The 23,169-nt window shown below is 57.6% G+C and overlaps 2 protein-coding genes across 6 annotated transcripts; one reads left to right on the top strand and one right to left on the bottom strand.

Annotated features, from left to right (window-relative positions):
• Positions 1 to 1,531: 1,531 nt before the first annotated feature.
• On the top strand, positions 1,532 to 11,789 carry RNF207 (ring finger protein 207). Of its 5 annotated transcripts, XM_047791253.1 has the most exons (17): positions 1,532 to 2,002; positions 2,630 to 2,762; positions 3,865 to 4,009; positions 4,102 to 4,183; positions 4,257 to 4,332; positions 4,409 to 4,534; positions 4,928 to 4,974; positions 5,204 to 5,276; positions 5,343 to 5,411; positions 6,209 to 6,277; positions 6,364 to 6,461; positions 7,104 to 7,290; positions 7,472 to 7,657; positions 7,929 to 7,980; positions 8,309 to 8,426; positions 10,184 to 10,264; positions 10,788 to 11,789. In XM_047791253.1, the coding sequence occupies exons 1-17, from the start codon at positions 1,812 to 1,814 to the stop codon at positions 10,957 to 10,959; spliced, it is 1,905 nt and encodes a 634-aa protein (XP_047647209.1). In that variant the 5' UTR covers positions 1,532 to 1,811; the 3' UTR covers positions 10,960 to 11,789. The 5 variants fall into 5 exon arrangements, 4 of the variants coding, with proteins under 4 accessions (XP_047647209.1, XP_047647210.1, XP_047647211.1 ...); XM_047791254.1 differs by lacking the exon at positions 4,928 to 4,974 and having other exon boundaries at positions 5,208 to 5,276; XM_047791255.1 differs by lacking the exon at positions 1,532 to 2,002 and having other exon boundaries at positions 2,026 to 2,754.
• A 457-nt stretch (positions 11,790 to 12,246) lies between these two features.
• ICMT (isoprenylcysteine carboxyl methyltransferase) lies at positions 12,247 to 21,250 on the bottom strand. The gene is made up of 5 exons (XM_047791258.1): positions 21,014 to 21,250; positions 20,070 to 20,158; positions 18,974 to 19,143; positions 18,259 to 18,476; positions 12,247 to 15,586 (listed from the first exon to the last, which is right to left on the bottom strand). Exons 1-5 carry the CDS (start codon positions 21,206 to 21,208, stop codon positions 15,404 to 15,406), a joined length of 855 nt encoding a protein of 284 aa, XP_047647214.1. The 5' UTR covers positions 21,209 to 21,250; the 3' UTR covers positions 12,247 to 15,403.
• Between the last annotated feature and the right edge of the window lie 1,919 nt (positions 21,251 to 23,169).

Raw genomic sequence — 23,169 nt, forward strand, 5'->3', positions numbered from 1 at the left:
TACCTCCTACTGCCTTGCCAGGGGAAACTAATGCATCATCATCCAGTTTTTTTGTTGTTTAGTTTTTTGTTTGTTTGTTTTGTCTTTTAAGGGCCGAAGCCATGGCACATGGAGGTTCCCAGGCTAGGGGTCTAATTGGAGCTGTAGCCTCTGGCCTATACCACAGCCACAGCAACATGGGATCTAAGCCGTGTGTGTCTTCGACCTAAACCACAGCTCACAGCAACACCAAATCCTTAACCCACGGAGCAAGGCCAGGGATCGAACCTGCGTTCTTATGGTTGCTACTCAGATTCGTTTCTACTGAGCCATGGCGGCAACTCCCAAGACCTCACCCAGTTTTGTATACCAGCTCTACCACCTACAATGGTAACATTCATTACTTCATAAGGTTGTCAGAATTAAATGAGTTAATACAAGTAGAAGAGCTTTGAATAGTGTGTTGGCCCATAAACAGTGACCACTGTTGTGACTTGGAGCGCAAATAACTTGGACCAGGGCTAGGGAGGACCCTTGAAAGAATACGTGGTTCCTGCCTAGAACTCACTTCCTTTCTTCCCGCTGGCCAACTTCTACTCATCCTTCAAAACCCAGCTGGAATACAATCTCCTAGGTTTTTTTCTGATTAGTCAGATTTTATTCAGCACCCTCTGTGGGTCAGGCTCTGGGCTAGACTGATTTCAAGAAGGGCAGAGACAGAAACCACTTCCCAGGGCTCAGGCTGGCATGGGCAGAGGAAGCAGGCACTCTGGAGAAAATGACACTGGCTGAAACAAGCACTCGCCAGGCCAAGAAGGGCAGAGGGGAGCCAGCTGGAAAGGCTCAGAGCTTCCTCTCTCGTGCTCCCACCCAAACCTACCTCTTTTTTGGGAACTCGGCTGATGATGGGAGTGGGGTCTTAATTATTTGGAAGCTCCGGATGTGCTTTTTACTTCATTGAAGACTCGCCTCATCACTGCGAGGCTGCCCTGTTTGACCCCAGCTCAGAGGCTCTGAGTCCTCAGTAACTTTTGCCATTAGGAGCCAAAGGCAGTCCTGGGCTTCCTGCCTCTCACGTGCTCTCCCAAGGGCCTGCTGCTCTCTGGCGCCCTCAGTTGGCCGTCGAGGAAAGGGGGCCGCGCGGACCCACTCCTGCCCGGGCCGAAGTCCGACCTGACAGATCCCGTCCAGCTGGCGGGGCCAGGGGTGACCCCCGGTCCTGGGGCCCCTCTCTGAGCCTCGATCCCGCGGCTCCGGGCTCTGTCATCCCATGCGGGGTCCAGTCCGAGCCTCGAACCCTTGCCTCGCGGGGTCCTTTCCAGGTTCGTGCTTCTTCTGGGCGCGGGGTGGAGTGGCGGTGGTCCTGACCGGAGTCCTGGGGCGGAGCGCCGGCGGGGCCCGCCTGGGGAAGCCAGCGGGACGGGAGCACCGCGCCCGAGCAAAGGGGCGTCCAGCGCGGAAGGGGTGTCGCCTGCAGGTCACACAGAGGACATCAAGAGGGGCATTCCTGGGGTGGGAGTGAGGGGAGGTGGGAGAGGGGGAGGCAGGGGGAGGCGGGGCATTGGGTAGGAAGCCTTGCGGGTCCTGCGGTCTGACCTTTCAGGGCTGCGGTGGAGAGGTGGGGAGGGCGGGCACCGCGCCCGCCGCTGCAGCCCCCAGCCCTGGTCCTGGGCCCTAGCCGCTCCCCGCTACACGACCACTGGACGTCCCGGGGCGGGGGGGGGGGGAGGGCGCCGGCGCCGGGGCAGAGGGGCTGCGGAAGCCGGCGCGGGCTCTGCGACCCGGGCCTCGCACCGCGCGCGCCCCGCCGCGCTCCTGAGCTGTCCGGGAAGATGTCAGGAGCTATCTTCGCGCCCCTGGAGGGCTCGGGCGCCCTGGACGCGGCGAGCGGCCACCCGCTCGTGTGCCCGCTGTGCCACGTGCAGTACGAGCGCCCGTGCCTGCTGGACTGCTTCCACGACTTCTGTGCCGGCTGCCTGCGCGGCCGCGCCGCCGACGGCCGCCTCGCCTGCCCGCTGTGCCAGTGAGTGCCTCCGAGCCCCCCAGGAGGGGAGGCTGACTGCCCCCGGGGCGGGGACTAGGTACAGAGAGGGCCGGGCTCTGACTCTCCCTCTGCAGAGAAGGCTGGGAGAGGCTGCGTCCAGCCTGTACCTCTCCTGGAGAAAAGGTGCCCGTTTTACAGATCAGGGTAACTGAGTCCTGGGGTTATGGCCAAAGGCCTCCCACAGAAAGTCTGGGGGCGGGGCAGCCTAGAGGGCGTGGCTGTCCGATTGGATTCCATGCTGCTGCAGTAGAGGATCTAGGCCCAGCCCCAGGACATTGCCAGGAACTCACTTGGAGGGTCCAGAAGTCTTAGGTCAACACAAGCTGGTTATGTTGGCTCAAGTTACCAGAGTTGTCCCCACTGAGAGGGGGTTAAGGGGACGCTCCTGCCTTTGCCACCCTGAGTCACTAACCCCCTCCCAGGACTACCCAGGACTGGAAAGGGGTGGGGTCAGAGTGAACACTGGCTGAGATCAGTACAGAGGTCAGGCCTGCAGGCACCCCCTCCCCCATCTATTTTTAGTTCCAGCCTGGAATGTGAGGGGGAGGGAGAGAGAGGGGGCCTTGGGGACTGGGCATCTGGATCTTGGCTCAAGCTTCTCCGCAGACACCAGACGGTGGTGAAGGGCCCCAGCGGGCTCCCTCCAGTGGATCGGCTGTTGCAGTTCCTGGTGGACAGCTCAGGGGATGGCATGGAGGTGGTGCACTGTGCCAACTGCGACCTGGAGTGCGGCAAGCAGGCAGGGGGGCCTGGGGCTGGGGTGGGAAGCAGAGGGTGCCAGGTTGCCATGTCCTGGTGCCTGCAGCATGTGCCAACACGTCCTCTGGATCAGCCATCAGTGGATCCTCAAATGCTTCTCTAGGGCACCCTGTTTCCAGGATGTGAGCCCCACTTGCCTGGCATGGAAACGGAGGTCCCAACAACCGACTTGAGCCAACAGCCAGACAGGTGCAGAGATTAAGGCCGTTTCAATTTGAGGGGAGCTTACTGGTCCCCAAATCAGGGTGCAGTTGTGAGCTGGAACAGGAAGGGCAGTACGGCGCACCGGCCTGAGCCAGCCCTCGAGGGCCCCCTGCTACCTGGGTAGCTGCCAGCAGCTGTCCACAGCCCACGGGGAAGTGAGGACCGTGTGGGCAGGGACGATCCTGAAAGCCCAGGGAGCAGAGGCCAGGCTTCAAGGTGGATGGTGAAGGGCATGCGGGTCTCTCTCTGGCCTGAGTAGGGTGTCGCAGGAGCAAAAGGTGGGGGTGTGCTGGGTAAGTTCTAGAATGTGTGCTACCCAGAACTACGGAGATGAGGAGCAGGAGGTGAGGGGCTGCAGGGAGAGCATGGGGAGGAAATGGCCTTGACTGCCCAAGTAAGGAGTTGGCAGGGTCTGTGCTTGCATAGCCATTGCTTGGGTCGGTGTCCTGGACTTTCCGCCCTGGGGAAGGGCACCTGCAGGCCTTCACTCCTCTCCTCCCTCAGCCAAACTCTGGCTCCATATGATCAGGGTGGGCATCGCCATGTGGCTACTATTGAAGGTACACATTTTTGTCGTAGGTAAAATGTTTTGCGAATGTAGTGTCTGCCTTCCCCGCCACCCTGTGAATCCCTCTCCCAAAGCCGGTTCTGGGTATCTGTCCGTTACTGGACCTACTTAGCTATTCTCTGAGCCTCCACATTCTCATCCATAAACTGGGTGTGTTAGACGCGCTGCAGGTCCGGATTACAAGAAAGACCTGAATTTGGCTACGGGCGGACTGCCCCAGGCTGGGATCCACGCGCGCAATGACGCTCGGGCTGCAGCCGGGGTCAGGCTCCCAGTTCGTGGGCAGGCTGAGCCCAAGCTCTGTCCGCAGGATGCTGAGACCACGTACTTCTGCAACACGTGTGGGCAGCCGTTGTGCGCACGCTGCCGCGATGAGACGCACCGGGCACGCATGTTCGCGAGCCACGACATCGTGGCCTTGGGCCAGCGCAGCCGCGACGTGCTCCAGAAGTGCAGTGAGTGCGGCGTGCCAGGTGGGGAGCAGCGCTGGGTGGGGCTGGGGGCAGGCAGCGCCCAAGCCCTCACCGCCGCCCCCCCCCACCCGCAGCGCTGCACACTGAGCCCTACATCATGTTCTCCACGGACACGAAGTCGCTGCTGTGTATCCGCTGCTTCCGGGACATGCAAGGGTGGGTAGAGGGCACGGGAGGTGAGAGGGCGGAGGGCAGCCTGAAGCGGGGCTCACCCTCGGGTTCCCCACAGGGAGAGCCGGGCGCACTGCGTGGACCTCGAGTCGGCGTATGTGCAGGGTTGCGAGCGGCTGCAGCAGGCGGTGCTGGTGAGCGCGGGATGCCCGGCGCTTGGGCCCGGGGAGGGGAAGGCGCATCCACGAGGCTGAGGCGCCCTGTTCCCAGGCGGTGAAGGCCCTGCAGACGTCCACGCGGGAGGCCATCGCGCTGCTGCAGGCCATGGTGGAGGACGTGCGACGCAGCGCGTCTGATGAGGAGGCTGCCATCCATGCCCTCTTTGGCAGCATGCAGGTGAGAGGGGTCGGGGGACTGGGCAGCCACAGGCTGAGCATCCTTATCAGCTGTGACTGGTGCCCAGGACACAGGGCAGGGCCCCCAGGGCCTTTGTGGAGTGTCCAGTGTTAGCAGGGCAGCAAGCATTGAACCACTTCCCGGAGTTACTTAATCCCAGGTTCCAGGAGCATTCTAGAGGGGCAAAGGCCTGCCCTAGGCTGGTGCTAGTGGTGAGAAGTAGTCAGGGAAGACTTCCCGCAGGAGGTGATCTTTAAGGTGAGGGGAACGGGGCTCTCAGGCTGCGGGAATCAGAGGAGATAGCTCAGGGAGCAGGGCTGGTAGACTGGGGGGCCCAAGCAGGGTTGGGGGGGAGAGCACTGGGAGGTGGCAGTGGCGGACTGTCCCTCCCAGGACACGCTGGCCGAGAGGAAAGCGCTGCTGCTGCAGGCTGTGCAGAGGTGAGTGGTGGGGGTGAGTCTCTGTCCCCTGCCCCTTGACCTCCAGACACCTATCTCACAGCCTGGAGAGCAAGACAGCCAGGCGACCCCCCCCCCGGTGAGGAGGGCAGGGGGGCTCAGGGGAGGGGTGATGGGGAAGGACACACAGAGCTGGTGGGGAGGTGGAACCCCCAGTCCTGAGGACCCTCAGCCCTCCCTGTGGAGACGAGGCTGCCTGCCCCTCCCTCAGCCAGTATGAAGAAAAGGACAAGGCCTTCAAGGAGCAGCTCTCCCATTTGGCCACTCTGCTGCCCACCCTGCAGGTAAGGGGTGCTGGGGGTGTGGGGCCGGGCACACTGCCCAGGCACTGAGCAGCATCTCTCTCGCAGGTTCACCTGGTCATCTGCTCGTCCTTCCTCAGCCTGGCCAGCAAGGCCGAGTTCCTGGATCTGGGCTATGTGAGTCCCCAACTCCTGGGAGTCTCCGCCCTCCCCAGGAACCCACCCTGCACACCCTAGACCCCTGCCAGGAACTCACCTGCACACTCCAGACACCCCCCCCAGGAACCCACCCTGCACAGCCCAGACCCCCCCACACCTGGAACCCACCTGCATGTTCCAGACCCTCCCACCTGGAACCCACCTGCATGTTCCAGACCCTCCCACCTGGAACCCACCTGCATATCCTAGACCCCTGCCAGGAACTCACCTGCACACTCCAGACACCCCCCCAGGAACCCACCCTGCACAGCCGAGACAATCCCCCCACCAGGGAACCCATCCTGTACATGCCAAACCCCCGACCCTCAGGGCTGGGCAACCTGTCACCTAGATGCTGGGTCAGAGGTCTTTGGGTTTACCGTCCCCTCCTCCACCTGGTCCTCCGCAAACCATTTAGGGGCCAGCTGAGTCCCTTCTAAAAGGACAGCAAAGTGGCTGGCAGCTGCAGCTCTGCTTCCATCTCTAGCCTGGGAACTTCCATATGCCATAGGTGTGGCCCTAGTGATACATAAATACATAAATGGACAGCAAAGCCTGGAAGGGAGCACAAGCCTCCTCCCCGGAGTGCAGCGCATCCCCTGGAGTCCAGACGCCCTAACCTTTCCTGTGGTTTGGGGGTGGGGGTGATGTGGGCGTCCAGACCATTCCCAGGGAGGACTGGACAGCAGGTAAAGTCCTAAAGACAGATTTGCCCTCTGCCCCCGCCTCCCGGTCACCTCCACCCCCACCCACCGGAGCGCCCTCCTCCGCCGCAGGAGCTGATGGAGCGGCTACAGGGCATTGTCACGCGGCCACAGCGTCTTCGGCCCGCCCAGAGCAGCAAGGTGGGCGGGCGGCGCTGGATGGGCCGGGGCCGGGGGCGGGGCCGCGGGGTTTGGAGAGGCCTCAAGCCCTCCTCCCGCCCCCCCAGATCGTCAGCGACCACCGCGCCGAGTTCGCGCGCTGCCTGGAGCCGCTGCTGCTGCTGGGGCCTCGCCGGGCCGCGGGTGCCGGGGGCGGCGCCAGCACGTGAGCGCGGGGCAGGGGAGGGACCCGGCCCGAGGTCCCCATTGGGGTGGGGGCCACAGAGCGCCGCCTTTCCCAGCTCGCCGAGCTCCGCGGGCCTCATCTGGGCGCCAACAACCTTCACGCAGGGGAGCAGGGAAGCCGGCCTAGCGGGAAAGCAGCCGTCCAGCCTGGGGCTGACCTGCCAGGTCAGGGTGGACAGAGGACTCAGAGCTGTCCCCAAACACCACTGCTGTCTCAGCTTCCTGGCTAGCAGTGTCTAAGGCCTGAAAGGAAGGGGTGGCTTAGGGTGGGGTCCGGGGGGTCTGACTTTTGCGTCCCAGTCCAGAGAGCTGGAGACTCAGGGGGAGTCAGGACAAATGCCTAAGCTGGGTGGGTGTGCCAAGGGCCCCAGACACAGGGGACTGGGCATTAGACCAAATTTTCAAGGTCCAGCGTGTAAATGAGCATAATGTCTGCTGACGACCAGCCCTGAGAACATCCTGGTGGACCTCTCCTGCTCTTGGGCGTGGCTTTGCATCAGTGCCTTTCAGAGCTCCTGGGGTTCTGGCGCAGCCTGGGTTGAGGGGGCCGAGAGCGCACTGGGAGGTGGGGAGAAGTTCTGGACCCGCGCTGCCTCTACATCCACGCGCATTTTCTTCCCAGGCTGGCAGGGGGCCCAGGCCCCAAGGTGCTGATGGGGCCCAGCTGCCCTTCCCCGGTGGGAAGGATGTTGGGGTCACCGGTCCAAAGGCCAGCGCTACGCCGGTACGTGAGCACCAAGATGCTGCTGGCAGAGGGCGACGACTCAGCCTTCGCGGAGCACTGCCGCCGCCACGAGGACTCCTACCGGGTGAGGGGGGAGGGCCTGGGACCCGCCGGCTGGGAAAGCGCCACCCCTTCTGGCCAAGGTGCAGTGGCCAGTCGAGCACAGGCCACCCAGCCTGCTAGCCATCCCTCCCCACGCCCCTCCCACCAGCCGTCGCGTCCCCAGCCTGCAGGAAACCCGGCACTCACTTGGTCTCTCCCCCCAGCGCCTGCAGGTGGAGATGCAGAACCTGAAGGACCAGGTCCAGGAGCTGCATCGGGACCTCACCAAGCACCACTCGCTCATCAAGGCCGAGATCATGGGTGACATCCTGCACAAGTCCCTGCGGGTGGATGCCCAGATCGCCTCGGAGTATGCTGCTCTGGAGGGCCTGCGAGCAGTTTTCCAGGAGGTAGCCCTTCCCGAGGCCCCCGCCTCCCCTGCAGCGCCACCTGTGGGCATTGACACGCTCTACCCCAAGACGGGAAGCGGAGGGGGACCTTGGCCCCGTGCCCCCTGAGGCCCTCGTGTGGCCGGCTCGGGAACCTGGGTCTTTTTTGCCTGGAGCCTCGTGATCGGGCTGGGGGAGCCCTTTGGCTCCAAGAGGCTAGAGGATGGAAGGGCCACCAGTGGAAACTCCAACTCACGGCCACAGGCAATGTCCGACGTACTTTCTCTTTCAGATTTGGGAGGAAGCCTACCAGCGAGTGGCTCATCAGCAGGAGATTTATGAAGGTCCTGGGCAGCTGCTGCTGTTGCTGCATGCCCGCCCTGTCCTGGAGCTAATCCACACGCTTGCTTTCAGGGGCAGGAAGCCAGTTTTCCACTAACCCAGTCCCCGGGTTAGCTCTCCCCCTTAGCTCTTGACTTTGCCTCACAGCTGCTAACTGGCCCCAACATAACCCAACTGAGGTCTGGACTCAGTCAGTAGCTGACTTCCAAGCCTTTCCCCTCACTCTTTGCAGGTAATCACGGAAGTAGTTGGGATATTTAGATGGTTCGAAGCTGGAAGGTAAGAATCCAAAGCCAACCAGACCTAATGCTCTGGCCTTGACCCCCACAGCCCAGCTCCAGGACCTTCTCCAGCTGAAGCAGGAGAACGCCTACCTGACCACCATCACCAAGCAGATCATGCCCTACGTCCGCTCCATTGCCAAGGTGAAGGAGCGGCTGGAGCCCAGGTGAGCCCAGGGTGGGTCCCGGGGAGGCCGAGACACTTGAGTGTGTGCGGGAAAAGGGCCATGCATGTGGAAGAGCCCTTTCAGGAAGTCCGTGGGCCGGGTCAGGAGGGTTTGATCAGGGCATCTGGGCAGACCCAGGGCTGGACACCTGCCAAGACACAGAATGAGTAGGCTGCTCTGAGTGTCTGCTTCTAGACACACAGCTGCCCACCTCTTTACATCGTGGGGGTGTTATGGGGGCCCTCCGCTGGTCCAGAACGGAGGAGAGAGAACTTCCTCGGGACTTGGCTAAACCAGGTCTAGACAGGAACCTGGAGCAGGCTCAGCACCACACTTGGGTACTGGCGGTGTGACAGTGGCAGAGGGTTTTTTGGTGGCAGGTCTTCATGTGACTCTCTCATGGCACTGAGCCCCAGGGTGGTTGCCCTGTAGGGCGGGCGCACAGTGATCAGCCTGGGCGCTCCCTCCACCACCCTCCGGGGACTGTTACCCTCGCTCCACCCTGAGCTCTCTGGATTCCAGCATCCCAGATTTCCTCGTTCACGGTTTGGTGGAGCCCATCCCCGAGTAACTCCTTGAGGAAGGGTACACATTGTTTGTTTAATTGTATGAATGCACCCAAGGCAGATGGAAGTTCCTGGGGCCAGAGATTGAATCTGAGCAGCAGCTGCAACCTACGCCACAGCTGCGGCAAGGCCAGGTCCTTTAATTAACTCACTGCACCAGGCTGGGGATCAAACCCACGCCCTGCAGCAACCTAAGCTGCTGCAGTCAGATTCCTAACTCTTCATTTTTGGAGAAGTTTCCAAGAGCTCTCTCTCTTTTTTCTTTTTCTTTTTTTAGGGCCGCACCCTCAGCATACGGAGGTTCCCAGGCTAGGGGTCGAATCGGAGCTACAGCTGCCGGCCTACACCACAGCCACACAACACCAGATCCGAGCCGTGTCTGCAACCTACACCACAGTTCATGGCAATGCCAGATCCTCAACCCACTGAGTGAGGCCAGGGATCAAACATGCAACTTCATGGTTCTTAGTCGGATTCACTTCCGCTGCGCCACGACAGGAACTCCCGAATGTTAGGAACTCTTCGCTGAGCTGTTCATACAAGGAACTGGGGTTGAGAGGGCAGGCTGGGAGCTCTGAGCACATCGGTGGTGCTTCAGTGTTAAGGGATCTGGTTGGGGTTTTGTTTGTTTGTTTAGTGCCCCGATGTCAGTTTTAGATCTTTGCCCAGTCTCCTTCCTGGAAGGTCATTGTCACCTGATTCAGTAGTTTTTCCCCATGTGTTGTACCCTCCCAGAGCCTAACCCTTATGCGGCTGCCATTTCCTGGGGCCCCTTAAGAATTCAGCGGTGGGAACCAGTCTGGCCTTAGCTTGTTCTGCTTTGCACTTTGAATTCCGTCTTCCTCAGTGGCAGGATTAGTGACCACCAGGCCATGAGCTCTCCGGCTTCCAGAATCCTGGTGCATCCCTTCCTGTACACCTGGAGGTTTCCCCCTCGTTCTTTTGGTCCTTTTACTAATGTCAGTGAGTTTGGGGAAGAAGGAGTTAGAGCCTATCTCCCCGACCAGAAGGCAGCTCCCACGAGAGCGGGGCCCAGCCTCTCTCGTCCATTGCCATGGCTGTGGCCCTGGCCGTCAGTAAATATTTGAGGCTCAAAGCCCGAGGTGGGCCCCTGAGTGTTTGCTCAAGTTTGGCGTTTGTGCAGTGAGCTCTGCTGCCGCCCAGGTTCCCGAGAGCTGCTTTCTCGCTCAGGTTTCAGGCACCTGTGGACGAACCGTCAGACCATCTACAGAACACGTATGATGACAGCGGGACTAGTGAGGTTCAGACCAGGTAAACAAGTCTTTCCAACCTGAGTGGGCAAATGATTGAATCTCAGAGACAAAGAAGGATGACAAAGACAGACCCTGGGCTTTCTTTTCTTTTTCTTTTTTTTTTTGTCATATTGCCATTTCTTAGGCCGCTCCTGTGGCACATGGAAGTTCCCAGGCTAGGGGTCGAATCGGAGCCAGAGCCCCCGGCCTACGCCAGAGCCACAGCAACTCGGGATCCAAGCCGTGTTTGCGACCCACACCACAGCTCACAGCAACGCCAGATCCTTAACCCACTGAGCGAGGCCAGGGATCGAACCCACAACCTCATGGTCCTCAGTCGGATTCGATTCCGCTGCGGGACAACAGGAACTCCGGAAATGACGTAGTTCTTGGTTCTGGTTCTGAAGACGTGTTAATCCACTGGTACCTTCCAGAAGGGCTTGCCATCCTGAAAGCCTCTGCCTGGTCGGGCTTTAGGGCCGGGACGCGGTGAGACGGGGGAGGGGGTGGGGCGGAGGCGTTCACGTTAGGTGTTTCTTTAGGAATGATTCAATAAGCATCTCGGAAAAGAAGGAGAAGACCTCAGAGCCTCGAGGAAACGGCCGGACCCTGAGCAGCCTCACAGAGGAGCCTCCACAGAAAAATAAAGATTCTCACAGACCCAAACCGAAACCTGGGGGTGATGCCCCCACACGGAGAGAGCGCCCAGCTTAGCAACCGGGACTGGCCCCCGGGGTTGAGCATTTTACAAAGGGTGGGACATCTAAGATAAGGCGTACCTGTCATAATCTTTTTTCTTTTTAAGGCCACACCCGCGGCATATGAAAATTCCCCAGCAAGGAGTTGAATTGGGGCTGCAGCTGCCAGCCTACACACAGCCACAGCCACTCGAGATCTGAGCTGCATCTGTGACCTATACTGCAGCTCGCAGCAACATCAGATCCTTAACCCACTGAGCAGGGCCAGGGATGGAACCCGCATGGACACTGTGGTGGGACCTTAACCTGCTGAGCAACAATAGGAACTGATTTTTTTTTTTAAAGTGTAATCATTTATCAGCAGCAAACCCAGAAAGTCCCTGCCAAGCCCTAATTTCAGAGTCTTTGGCTTGGGCTAGACTCTGGGTTGCTTAAAGTCTTGGTTAAATGAACAAATGAACATCAGCCCCAAGGCCCTCAGTGCCCCTGCGTCTCCCATGTGCTGGCCCTGTGAGCTCCCCCCTGGGTGCATCCATCTGAATGATAGATAACAAGTCTTGCCTGCTAGCCACCTGCCCTGCCTCAGAGGAATCCAGCTCCTGATTCACAGCCCAGCTGGGTGCGCCTGGAAACTTCCACCCGCTAATCTGAGCACTGACTCAACAAAAGGGAAAAACCTTTGCTCCAGCTTTTCTCCCTTTAGAGCCCAGGCTAAGCTCATAAAGCAAAGGAGCAGCACCTGGAAGCAGGGGACAGCCGCCGTCACCTCTCCTCCATTCTTTTTCCGACTGCTGTCACTCTCCCGTGTTTGCCTTCCAATACTATTAAAGCACGATTCACCAGCGACTTTGCTCAGTTTTCCATGCCTCCCCAGGACTTTTTATCAAGTGGGACTTAAAATGCTTAAAAAAGAAAATTAGCTGCACGACCTGAAATTTAAAGTTTTGGAGGCAAAATGATGCCCAGATAATCACACTTTAAGCAAGGATCAGCTTGATTCAGTGGTTCAAATCTTGAATGGTGTCTCTGCGTCAGGTAGGCCCGCAGGTCCACACACCCATGGATCCCTGTCTCATCGAGAGCCGAGGCTGCCACACGCCTGCCCGGTCAGGGCACGATGCCCCCATCCCAGAGCATCACAAGCTCCCAGGAGGGACCTGTCATTACAAACTGGTTAGAAGTAGGAATTCAGAACAGGATCGAGTCGGCAGAGCACATCTGGTTTTACGCGGGAGGTTCTGGACGTCTTAGTCAGAAGCAGCAAGATCTTAGAATTCCTGAATCCCACACAATGACACTATTGTTCATAGTGAAATCAAGTAGTTTTATTTAAGAATTGGAAATAATCAGTATCTGTGAAAGAAAATCCAATATTGAAATAAACATTTCTGCGTGTAAAAAGTAATTACGCCATTAAGTTACTCCCCTAGCTTCGCTGTGGGACAGGTCCCTGGGAACAGGTGCCGGGGACCACTCCTGACGGCCGGCCACCCGAGCCCAGGACAAGGCGAGGCGTCCGCTTCCCTAGCAGGGCACGGAGAGCGAGCCTCCCCAACACTGGACAGGCCTGGCATCACCGAGTCACCACGGAAGTGAGGGCACCCATCTAAGGCAGTAAGGAAAGTGCAGAGGGACGGTGCTTTACTGTGCCCGCTCCGGGGAGACTGCCACCACGAGGAGCCGTGGCCGAGCCCCTGCCGAGCCCAACCTGTCAGCACAGACCCTTGGTGTAGGGACAGTCCCCGTCAGGTCAGTCACCCAGAGCGTTACATGAGGGGAAGGGATTGCTAACGTTCACGTCTAAGGCTGAAGCAGCAGCTCATGCTGACGAAGGGTGCTGGGTGTGCCGCCTCCTGCTTTCTGCCAGGCTCGCCCCAAACCTCTCTCCCATGAACTGCCATTCTCTGCCCCACACTGCAAATCCTCATCCAATGTTTCATTTTGCGCTGCTTCAAAGTAGCTTTGTTCTGGGCAGTGCCTACTTTGCATTTCAGAAGCTCCAATTTAAAACCTGCAGTGGCAAAAGAACTCTCCTGACAATTTCTCAATGGAAGGAGCCGGCGACACAGCCTTTACCCACAAGGGCTTTCGGGACTAGCCGGCAAGCCTGTGCTGCGCTGACCTGATTCTCTGCCGCATGTGCTGTCATTGCTAAATTTATAAAGTTAAAAATAATCTGACAATCTCAGTGCTAGAGGAAAGTTGATCACCCGCCAAATCCTGCCCCTAAGCAGTTCACCTAGGGTCCCAAAGTCATTGCTGACTTCCACCCTGGGTTATAGATCAGGGTGGGAACATGCTCATGGAACTGCTCTCTAAAGCCCAGCAGGGTGTCACAGCAAGCCCAGGTGGTGTGACGTTGGCATCTCACTGCCGACACCAGGGACCGCGTGCTGAGCTCCAGGCAGGTGGGCGGAGGAGGAACAGAAGGTCAGATGCCAAGACCTTCACTCTTACCGTCCAGAGCCAGGGGTGGCATTAGCTGCTTTCCACCCACTAAAAAGGCAACGTCACGGCCCCCAGCGGCAATGAAAGCTGCCTGCAAGACAGGACTCTCCCTCGAAGAGCGCCCAAACCTCAGCGGCCCCCTCCTCTGTTCTGCAGCGGGGGTGACTTTGCTAAGCGTGGTCTAGAGAACAAGTCTAGATCCGATTCAAGTCCCCAAACATAGGAAGCGCGCGCTGGTGTCCCACGGCGCCGTGTGCCCACCAAGGCTCCGGCCGCCGCCTGGGCCCGGCCTCCTTGAAGACCTCAGGAGGGCGGAGGCTAGAGTCTGTCCAGCCCTCACACCAGCGAGGGTCACACCTGTCACCGACGAACCCGTAAACCTCTTTGGTATATATAAGAATGAGAAAATTAATTAGGCCATGAAATCGAGAAGTCAGTCATGTTTTGAGTTGTCAGTCATGCTTTTTGGAACACACACTTCCGGTGTCAGGTGCAGTGAAACCCAATGTCTGTTTCCGTGGAACTCATGCAGTACTGGTTTCAGTGACGTCCTCTCTCTCACCTATTAAAACATCTGACATGGTTCTGAGTCTTCACAACAGCCCTGTGAGGTAGGCGGTATGGACCCCATTCCACAGATGGGGAGGTCTAGGCACGGAAAGGTTTAGTGGCCCCTGAGAGCCACAGGGCGCGGCGTGGCGGGGCGCAGCGGGGTGGGGCAGCGCCCCAGCCAGGGGCCGAAGCCACCTCCAATTCCCGCTCCGCAGGTGCCAGGCAGGACCACACGGAAGGAATTCACACGGAGACCAAGCTCCTCTCTGGTCCAGAATTCAGCAACGGTCTCAAGGCTTTTATGTCTGACTCATAAAGCCAACGACACTCCCCAAACGTGAAAAACAAAAGTACTGACTAAACCTCAGCTGGGATTATTTGCTCTATTTTTTTTCATGAGTCGATGTGCTTGAATTTTGTAGTTGTATATGCTCAAACAAACCCCTTTGGAGAAGACAGTTTGAAATGGCATTAGGGACGATGGAATTTTGAGAAGAGAGCATAGAAATCAATGGTTAATAATAGATTTAAACCCAAACGCAAAAATATAAGCTATGGTAAAATCAGAATAAACCCCAAGTGAACGGAGAGTAGTCTCTCTCAAGGTTTAAGAACGCCTTGCACGCAGCAGGTGTCCCGGAAGCATCTCTTGGGTGAAGGAGAAATGAGACCTCTGGGACAGGCCCGTCAGCAGTAAGAGCCCCCCTTGCGGGGAGCAGGAGCCGGGACTCCAGAAAAGCCACAGGGGCCCACGGTCCCCCTGGCCTGTGGAGCCCCGGTAATGCAAAGCCTCGGCCCGGTCATCTGGGGGCGTCCGTGCTGCCTTTCTGCCAAAGAAAAGCTGGGGCTCACACGCCAAGTGACTCCTCTTTGAGTTCATACTGCTGTTTTTTAAAAAACAGATATGTAAATACCATGAGCTGTGAAGAGCCAAAGTGCCTTACAAGGAAGTTGTCTTTCAAACTTAGACACGCTCATGCGCGGGGGGGGACAGAAGTAAGGAGGTTAAAGCTGTGCTGCTCGGGGTCTTCGGCTACAGTTGGGGTCTGACTGAGTTTCTAGCGCTAACAAGCACGGATGCCCTTCCTGCCGCGGGAGCCTGGCTCACTGGCAGGAGCGAGCCCGCCTCTCCCCAGGGGTCTTGGTTACCACTTGATACCCCTGGCCTCGTGGGGGATGGAGCATGGCCCAGGCTCCCCCGGGGCACGTCTGGAGGGCACTGCTGAGTATTGCTCTTATTTGCTTCTTGTCCATCTTTAATCCATGTCCTGTCTTGATTTAGCCCAAGAGCAGGCTGCTCTGGGGTGGTGGGGAGTTGGGGGGGGGCGTCCTTTGGTCCTAAGGCCTTCTGACCACTTGGTCTTGAGTGGTATTCCAGAAGAGCGATTGGTGACACACAAAAAGGGGAAGAAAATCCATTCTGCAGAGTGGCCGACAGGAGGCGGCTGGGTCCCGGCCTGTCATAGCTCCACCTTGACCCCTTTGATGAAGGGCAGGCCCGTGGGCACCCGCTTCTTGTACTCCAGGTACTCCTCCCCAAAGAAGTGGATCAGCGAGATCTCCTCCTCTTCTGTTCGGTCGCGGAAGAACCGCCACACAGTCAGGGCGTAGCTCACGCCGCAGATGGGGTTACACAGCATCACCTGACAGAGGACACGGGGTTAGTGGCCCGGGTCAGTGGGACTGGACACCGTCCGCTTCAGCAGCACCTGTCGCCTCCCACACCCAGAGGGCTGCCTGCCTAGGGCCCGAGGGCCTCTGAGAGCCAGCGGCCCGTGGACTGAAACACGCCATCGCTTTCCCAACAGAACTAAACTCTCGTCACCGCAGCGTCTGTGGATATGCTTTCTTGTCCCTCTTACCTAATACCTAAAACTTACGAGGAAAGCTCAGCCTCTTGGATTTCGATCCTCACGTAGGGGTGACGGCAACTCCCCCCGACAAACCCCACGTGTGAATCCCCACTCCACACACCACTGCCTTCCCGCCCAACACATCCTAATGTGCTCCCTCCCGCCCCACAGCCACCTGGCCCCCTGCCTCAGGCTCCCTCTGGACTCCACACACTGCTGCCCCACTGAGCTTCTGAAACCACTTCTTCTTTTTTTTTTTTTTTTGTCTTTTTGCCATCTCTTGGGCCACTCCCACGCCATATGGAGGTTCCCAGGCTAGGGGTCGAATCGGAGCTGTAGCCACTGGCCTACGCCAGAGCCTTGGCAATGCGGGATCCAAGCCACATCTGCAACCTACACCACAGCTCACGGCAACGCCAGATCCTTAACCCACTGAGCAAGGCCAGGGATCGAACCTGCAACCTCATGGTTCCTAGTCGGATTCGTTAACCATTGAGCCACGATGGGAACTCCCTGAAACCACTTCTTTCATCAGATCACGCCCCTGCTCAGACAGCGCCAAGGACTAAGTCATGCCTCTGTAGCCTGACTATTTTTTTTGAACCACAATCACACCATGCAGAAGTTCTCAGGCCAGGGATCGAACCTGAGCCACGGCAGTGCCAACACTGAGTCCTTAATTGCTAGGCCACCAGAGAACTCCCCAGCCTAGCATCTGAAGCCCAGAAAAGCAGCTCTTCAATGCCCCCTCCCGCCCCTGCCCCTGCCCACCGTGGCAGAACCCTTCCCAGATATGCGTCTTCCCCAAGTGGGTGACTTTCACCAAGAAGCCCATACGTCCTCACCTCTAACCCTCATCACTGTTTCCTGAGCACCTGCTGCGTTCCCAGCACATGCCAAGCCCTTCATGACCAACCAATAAGCTGCTCAGCCCTCAGAGCAAGCCTCTGAGCTGGCGCTACTGCCCCCACTAACTCAGGAGGAAAGGGAGGCCCATCAGCCAAGGCCAGAGCCTGTGCTGTCCTGGCCGGCAGACGGGTACAGCTGCTCAGCGTGCCCTCGTGCGGAGTTTCCCAGGCTCAGCGCATTATAAAAAGCATTACAAACAACCACAATGCAGAAACCAGAGTGCTCTGTACACGGTAGGGGTAAGTGTTGCTCCAGGAAAGATTTATCTGTTTTTACACAACTGTGCGTGCTGGGCTGTGATGTAAAAATATTCATGGTCAAAGAGGTATGAAGAAGCCCTCAAAAAAAAAAAAAAGAGTTCCCGTCGTGGTGCAGCGGAAGCAAATCCGACTAGAAACTATGAGGTTGAGGGTTCCATTCCTGGCCTCACTCAGTGGTTAAGGATCTGGTGTTGCTGTGGCTGTGGCTGTGGCCGGCAGCAACAGCTCCAATTAGACCCCTAGCCTAGGAACCTTCATATGCCGCAGGTGCGGCACTAAAAAGACAAACAAACAAACAAAAAAGCCCTTAGACCTAGAGCGCTTGGGTTTACTAATTAGCACTTATGCCAAATTACATGATTCAACATCAGTTTGTTCCCAGGAAAGGTGTTTTGCTTTTTGGGTTTGGTTTTTCTTTTTTGCTTTTTAGGGCCGCACCCACGACATATGGAACTTCTCAGGCTAAGGGTCAAGTCAGAGCTACAGCTGCTGGCCTACACCACAGCCACAGCAACTCGGAATCCAAGCCGCAACTGTGACCTACACCACAGCTCACAGCAACACCGGATTCCCGACCTACTGAGCAAGGCCAGGGACTGAACCCGCGTCCTTATGGATACTAGTCAGATTCGTTTCTGCTGCACCACGGAGGGAACTCTGGAAAGGTGATGGAAAGGTGATGGTTCAAGGTAGGAGTCTTGAGTTTCAGAAACACAAGTTTTAAAACTGCTGTGCAATAACCTGCCACTGGGGGTCGCCAGTGTCCCCAGGTACCATGCGCTGCAATGGGATAACTAGGGGCCCAGACTGGACTTTCCCAAAGAGGTGATGGGTTTTCTGAAACAGAACAACCTCCACTGCTCATGCTAAACCTGACACATGACCTTGGCCTCATCAAGAGCAGCTTCTAATGAAAATCGGCTAAGCTCTAAGCTGCCGCCTTAGGGGCAGAAGGCACTCCCCAAAGCCCCATCTGTGTCCTCATCCCACTGGGGTGCTCCAGATCTAAGTTAAAGAGCCAGAAAAGCAGTACGACAGATGGAGTACCAGCTCCTAAAATCACCCAGAGTTTAAGTACCTCGCAAAAAGTGCTAAGGATTAAGTGAGTTCTTTGGACTTTATCACTTGAAATGTGTCGGGGAACACATGTACCTATTTAAAGAAGAACAATAGTTGCAAATACACTGAAACCCTCTGAACTGTACACGTGGACATGGTGGATGTTACCGTATCTGAATGAAAATATAGTTTAAAATCCTTGAAGAGAGATGGGTAGTACATCCGATACCATACCTGGGTCCCAATACTCCAGTAAAACCACCCGACATAAGAAGGATGCCGGAACCAGGCGTAGACTCCGCTGGTCACCAGAGTATGGGTTTCCGATTTTTCATTCTGCACCACGTGGTTGAAGTTGGAACCAGCTGTAAACATGGCCGCTTTCCGCAGACATTCTCCGAAGACCACCATCAGCAGCCCGGTGGCACTGAGCCAGGTGATCTGCTTCAGTTCTGCAAGACAGAGACGGTGACAAGCGGGAATACAGACCGGGGCCTCCCGAGTTCTCCCTTTGGATGCTTCAAATGGACCTATTTTTCCAAAGGCAGGAGCCCTAAAAAACATGCTAGTGGGCCACTGGCATTTGTAAACACGTTAAAATTTAATTAGAAGCACAACAGATGTGTTTTTCGAGTCACAGAAAATGAACAGATACAGATCTCCTGACAGTCAAACCAGGATTCTCGCTATCCAAGGCTGGGCCTTCACCTGAGACGGGTCCGATGTTAGGCCAGGGCTAAGGGGAAGGTCAACACGTCCTCCACCCAAAACCCGTGGGGAGCGGATTCCCAGGCGGAGCTTGGCCTTTGTAAGGAGCTTAGTGACGATAGAGGCCTGGGGAAAAGTGCTCGGCAGGGATTAGAGCTGAGAAGGTGACCCCACGTCACTATCCTCAGGGCCACGTGGAAGCCACCGTCTCCCCTCTGAAAGCAAAGCAGGGCACACTGACCTGGCCAGAAGATATTTTCGAGGGTGAACTCTATCCAAGAAGAAAGAGCGGCTACTGTATACTCCAGGCTGTGATTCAGGAGAAAGGAATCCAAGGACAGGCTCTTGGGGTTGTTGACTGCTGTGACCAAGTATTCGGAATAGTGGAATAAGGACAGAGAGCACATATACCTATTTATACACACAAAGAAAGAGAGGTAACTTGGGGCAAGGGAATCCAGGCAGCTGTAAGTCGAAGTCCGGATCTGGTCTGAACTGCCCCTGAATTCTAGGATGAGGACCTGCTGTCGTCTGTCTGAGAGTGGCCGTTAAGCACCCACATGTAGCTTTACTCCCTGAGGTTTGCAGAACGTGGGGTTTTAAAGGGACTACGTTTGTGAATGTCACTGGGGGGGGGGGGAGAAACCCCAAAACAAGAAACATAGGTTAGGAAGGCATTATGGGCCTGCAGCCTTTTTTTTTTCAATGACACTACACACAGTAAAACATGAAAGAGGGAAGTATCAAAATAAAGTCGTGATGTATGTCAAATACAAAAATTCCAAAAAACTGAAATAATTCCAGCAAAGAAGGATTAGATGGCTCAGAGTATTGATAAGAGGAGATAAAGCTTTTTACCTTGAAGCCACTGGTTCATATCCAGGTCAGGGACTAGAAGGCTCAAGGGACTGAAATCGCAGTGTAGGGAAAAATCCTACACTGGCCGTGGGGGATGCACTAGATGTGACCTAATAGAAATTAGAGACGGAAAAGGCCTGTGAAGACGAGCCAGAGCCTCGCCCCTTCCTGTCACTGAGACCTGCACCCTCTTCTGGGAAGGGCTGGTCACATTACCGAATGTGCTGGGGCGGCAGTAAGGGCACCTGTTGGGGGAGGGGGTTGCCGGGGAGACCTGTTTCCACCTGCAACAGAAGCAACCAAGGGGCACAGGGCACACGTTCTCACGGTCCGAGATGCAGGCACCTAGCATTCTAGCGACCTCCTCTCCTTAGAACCCTCAATAGCCTTCAGCCAGCCAGGGATGCAGAAGGACCGCTAGTGACCCTCTGATCAGCCCACCCAGAGCTCAAAACTCTCATTTCCGAAGCACTTCTTACCAGCCAAAGTGATTCCAAGAAGACTGGCTAAAACTCAGCAGCACTCCACAGCCAAACACAAAGCCAAGGAAGCAGGCTCGGATGGCTATCTGAAATGGACCCAAAAGAAGCTCAGTCACCTGGCTGTTCTCAGCACACGTCCCGGCTGCAGGAGCATCACTCTACGTCCTGGGATAAGAAGGCCACGGGCAAGTCCGCAGAGCTCATCTGCTCAGAGGTTAGCAGGGTGAAGCAGGGCTGCCTAGGTTCAAACCCCAAGCCCACCCTTCTCTGGCTCTGTGGTCTTAGGCAAGTCGCTTAACGTCTCTGGACCTCGGTTTCCCCATCTACACAGTGGGGATGACAACAGCACCTACCTTTGAGAACAGCTGTGACCATCACCTGAGTAAAGCACTTAAGAGTAAGTGCTGCCCACGTTTTAGCTACCGTCACTATTATTACTGTAATTGCTACTCAGGGCCGTGGGAAAACTGCGTAAACCTAGCTTATTGACCGGATGCTTCCAAGTCCACGCAGCAAATCTGGTCGGGGGACCCGGGACTCTGCGCCCAGCCCCCTCCACGTAGCTGCGGGGCCTCTGACCTCAGACTTGACAGCAGATAGTTCTCCACACCTTAAATTACATAAAAGAACTCGTGGGCTCCCTCACTCCCCACCCCACGCGTATCTGCCGCAGCTGCAGAACCGCACCAACTGCAATTTGCCACCCACTCCGCCGGGCGGAGGGGGCCCCCCGCCCCCAGCTCCCGAGACTGGAGAGGAGGGGGCCCTCCTGCCACCTGAACTCGCCGATGCTAAAGAACACCGGCCGGGGGAGGCGGTCTCTCTCGCAGGCCGGGCTCTCGGCCGACCCGACCCAGACCTCGACCCCGGGGGACGGTGCCCCTGCTCCGCGCCCAGCCCGCCCGACCCCGGGCCCTCGTCCGGCCCTGCCCGGCCTGTACCTGGTAGCGCGGCGGCCGGTAGAGCAGCAGCAGCAGCGCGTTGAGCACGGCCACGTAGAGCGCCAGCCCGGTGCGGCCCTGCAGGCCGGCGCGTGTGAGCAGCGGCAGCGCGAGCACGGAGGCGCCCAGCAGGAAGGTGGCCAGGCTGAGGCGCGCCTCGGAGCCTGGCGGAGCCCGCGCCGCGCAGCCCGCCATGGCGCAGGGCGGCGGACGAGCGGGCGGCCGCGCCGGCTGTAGCCCTGGGAAACCCGCCCCCCGCGCCTGCGCACTGCGCCGCCGACGCCGACAAGGAAGGGCAGCCGCCCGGACCTGCGCGCCTCCCGCGCGCTCTCGCGATACCGCCGCGCCGCGGGGCTGGGGCCCGAATTTGGCGGGAGCGCCCCGCCCCGCGGCTCCGCCCCGCAGTCCCCTGGGGACCCCTCCCCACCCCGAACCAGGCCGAGTGGCAGCCGGCGAGCGGGGCCCCTGGGTCCTCGGCCGAGAAGGCGACCCTGGCGTCTGCCAGGAGTCCGCCCCAAACTCCAGAATGTCCCTGTCCGGAGAAATCACCTGAAAGCCGAAGCGAGCCCACCTTCGCCGGCCCCGCGCGGTCCCACCCGCAACTGACACCCCTGGGCAGAGTGCGGGGACGAGCGGGCCACCCGCCTCCACCCCACCGCGCCCCACGGGGTCCGCGCGCGCAAGCACGGCCGGCCCTCCGCAGAGTCTCTGAGCGCCCGCTGGGGGCCCAGGCTTCGGGGACGCTGCCCTCAGGAAGCCTGAAATCCCAGCGGGCATCCACGCAGCTGGATGATCGCCCACTTCTGTTCGTGTTCAGGAAGAATGTTGGCAGACAGGTGAAATACACAGGACCTATTAAAAGACAGAATGTGCAAAACTTGACAGTGTGGTCCTGACTCCACTTGGGAAAACAAGAGCTTATGTGTGAGCCTGGGGAAATGATTGACACAGAAGCCAATTTCACAGCGGTAATTGTCAGGTGGACTCGGAAACGTTTTACTGTCTTTTCTATATGTTTTTGGATCTTCCATATGGCCCACAATCAATATATATTACTTTTATCATTAGGAATTTTTCCTTACTTTTTTGAAGGATGAATGTCCGACAGAGGGATGGTGGAGGAGAAGGACAAGTAAGCAAATGACTGGAATAAACTCTGGTGGGGTGGGGGTGAGGTTAGAGAGGGAATGAGAGGGACCCCCAGGGAGAGGCCCGTGATTGGGAGGCTTAGGAGCCTGCATGGAAGAGTGGGTGTACTGGCAGCCGTCCTGCCGCTGAAATGAGAGCAAGGGCATCCGCAGGGAGGGAGGGGGAAGGCACAGAGTTTGCAGACAGAGGCAGGAGGAAGCAAGCCTGAGCGATAGGGGACAGGCCCCCAGGGAGCCTGGAACCCAGAGTAGTGGGTCAGAGAGCAATAAAGCCAGGTGGGCTGTGAGCGGCAGGGAGCCGAGCTTGCATCTGAACCCCTAGCCACCCTCCCCTCCTCTGTTCCTGGAGGACCTGGCAGGAGACCTGGCATCTGGACAGCTGGGTTCAGGGAAGGATGGAGAGCCGGCCTCAAGGTCAAAGCAACTGTGTGAGCCTCACCTTCCCCGTAAAATGGAGATCCTGGGAGTTCCCATTGCAGCTCAGGGAATTAAGAACCCGACATAGACTCTGTGAGGATGCGGGTTTGATCCCTGGCCTCGCACAATGGGTTAAGGGTCCAGCGTTGTTGCAGATGCAGCTCAGATCTGGTGTTGCCCTGGCTGTGCCACAGGTCTCAGCTGCAGCTCCAATTCCACCCCTGGCCTGGGAACTTCCATATGCTGCAAGTGTGGCCATAGAAAGAAAATGCTCTGTAAGCCCTGTGTCATGTTTAAATGTTGCTGGGAAGATATTTGCTAAACTTACTAGATGGGAAGTAACTGAAAGGACATTTCATGTTTCAAAGCCGCCCAGTTGCAGTGCCACATGGGAAGGAAGCCTGGACTGTCCCTGGGGGCGGAGAGCCCCAGCTCCTGCCACTGCTCTCAGTTTCTTGGGCCTCCCCCACTTGGCACCTGTCCCTCATCGCCAAGACGTCTTGGGGCCACTAGAGGGTGCATATTGCATCTTCACTCCTAGGAGTGAGTCTGTCCTGGGACAGAGGGCAGCTCCGAGGAAGTTCCTTTTCT

The sequence above is a fragment of the Phacochoerus africanus genome, chromosome 8 (assembly GCF_016906955.1).
Source record: "Phacochoerus africanus isolate WHEZ1 chromosome 8, ROS_Pafr_v1, whole genome shotgun sequence".
Taxonomy (NCBI): domain Eukaryota; kingdom Metazoa; phylum Chordata; class Mammalia; order Artiodactyla; family Suidae; genus Phacochoerus; species Phacochoerus africanus.

Coding starts and splice junctions, on each gene's coding strand:
- RNF207 (XM_047791253.1), top strand. CDS start 1,812: ATGTCAGGAGCTATCTTCGCGCCCCTGGAGGGCTCGGGCGCCCTGGAC. Junction 6,462..7,103: donor GCCGGGGGCGGCGCCAGCAC/GTGAGCGCGGGG, acceptor TTTTCTTCCCAG/GCTGGCAGGGGGCCCAGGCC. Junction 7,291..7,471: donor GCCACGAGGACTCCTACCGG/GTGAGGGGGGAG, acceptor CTCTCCCCCCAG/CGCCTGCAGGTGGAGATGCA.
- ICMT (XM_047791258.1), bottom strand. CDS start 21,208: ATGGCGGGCTGCGCGGCGCGGGCTCCGCCAGGCTCCGAGGCGCGCCTC. Junction 20,159..21,013: donor ACCGGCCGCCGCGCTACCAG/GTACAGGCCGGG, acceptor GGTCCATTTCAG/ATAGCCATCCGAGCCTGCTT. Junction 19,144..20,069: donor TCTTGGAATCACTTTGGCTG/GTAAGAAGTGCT, acceptor GTGTATAAATAG/GTATATGTGCTCTCTGTCCT.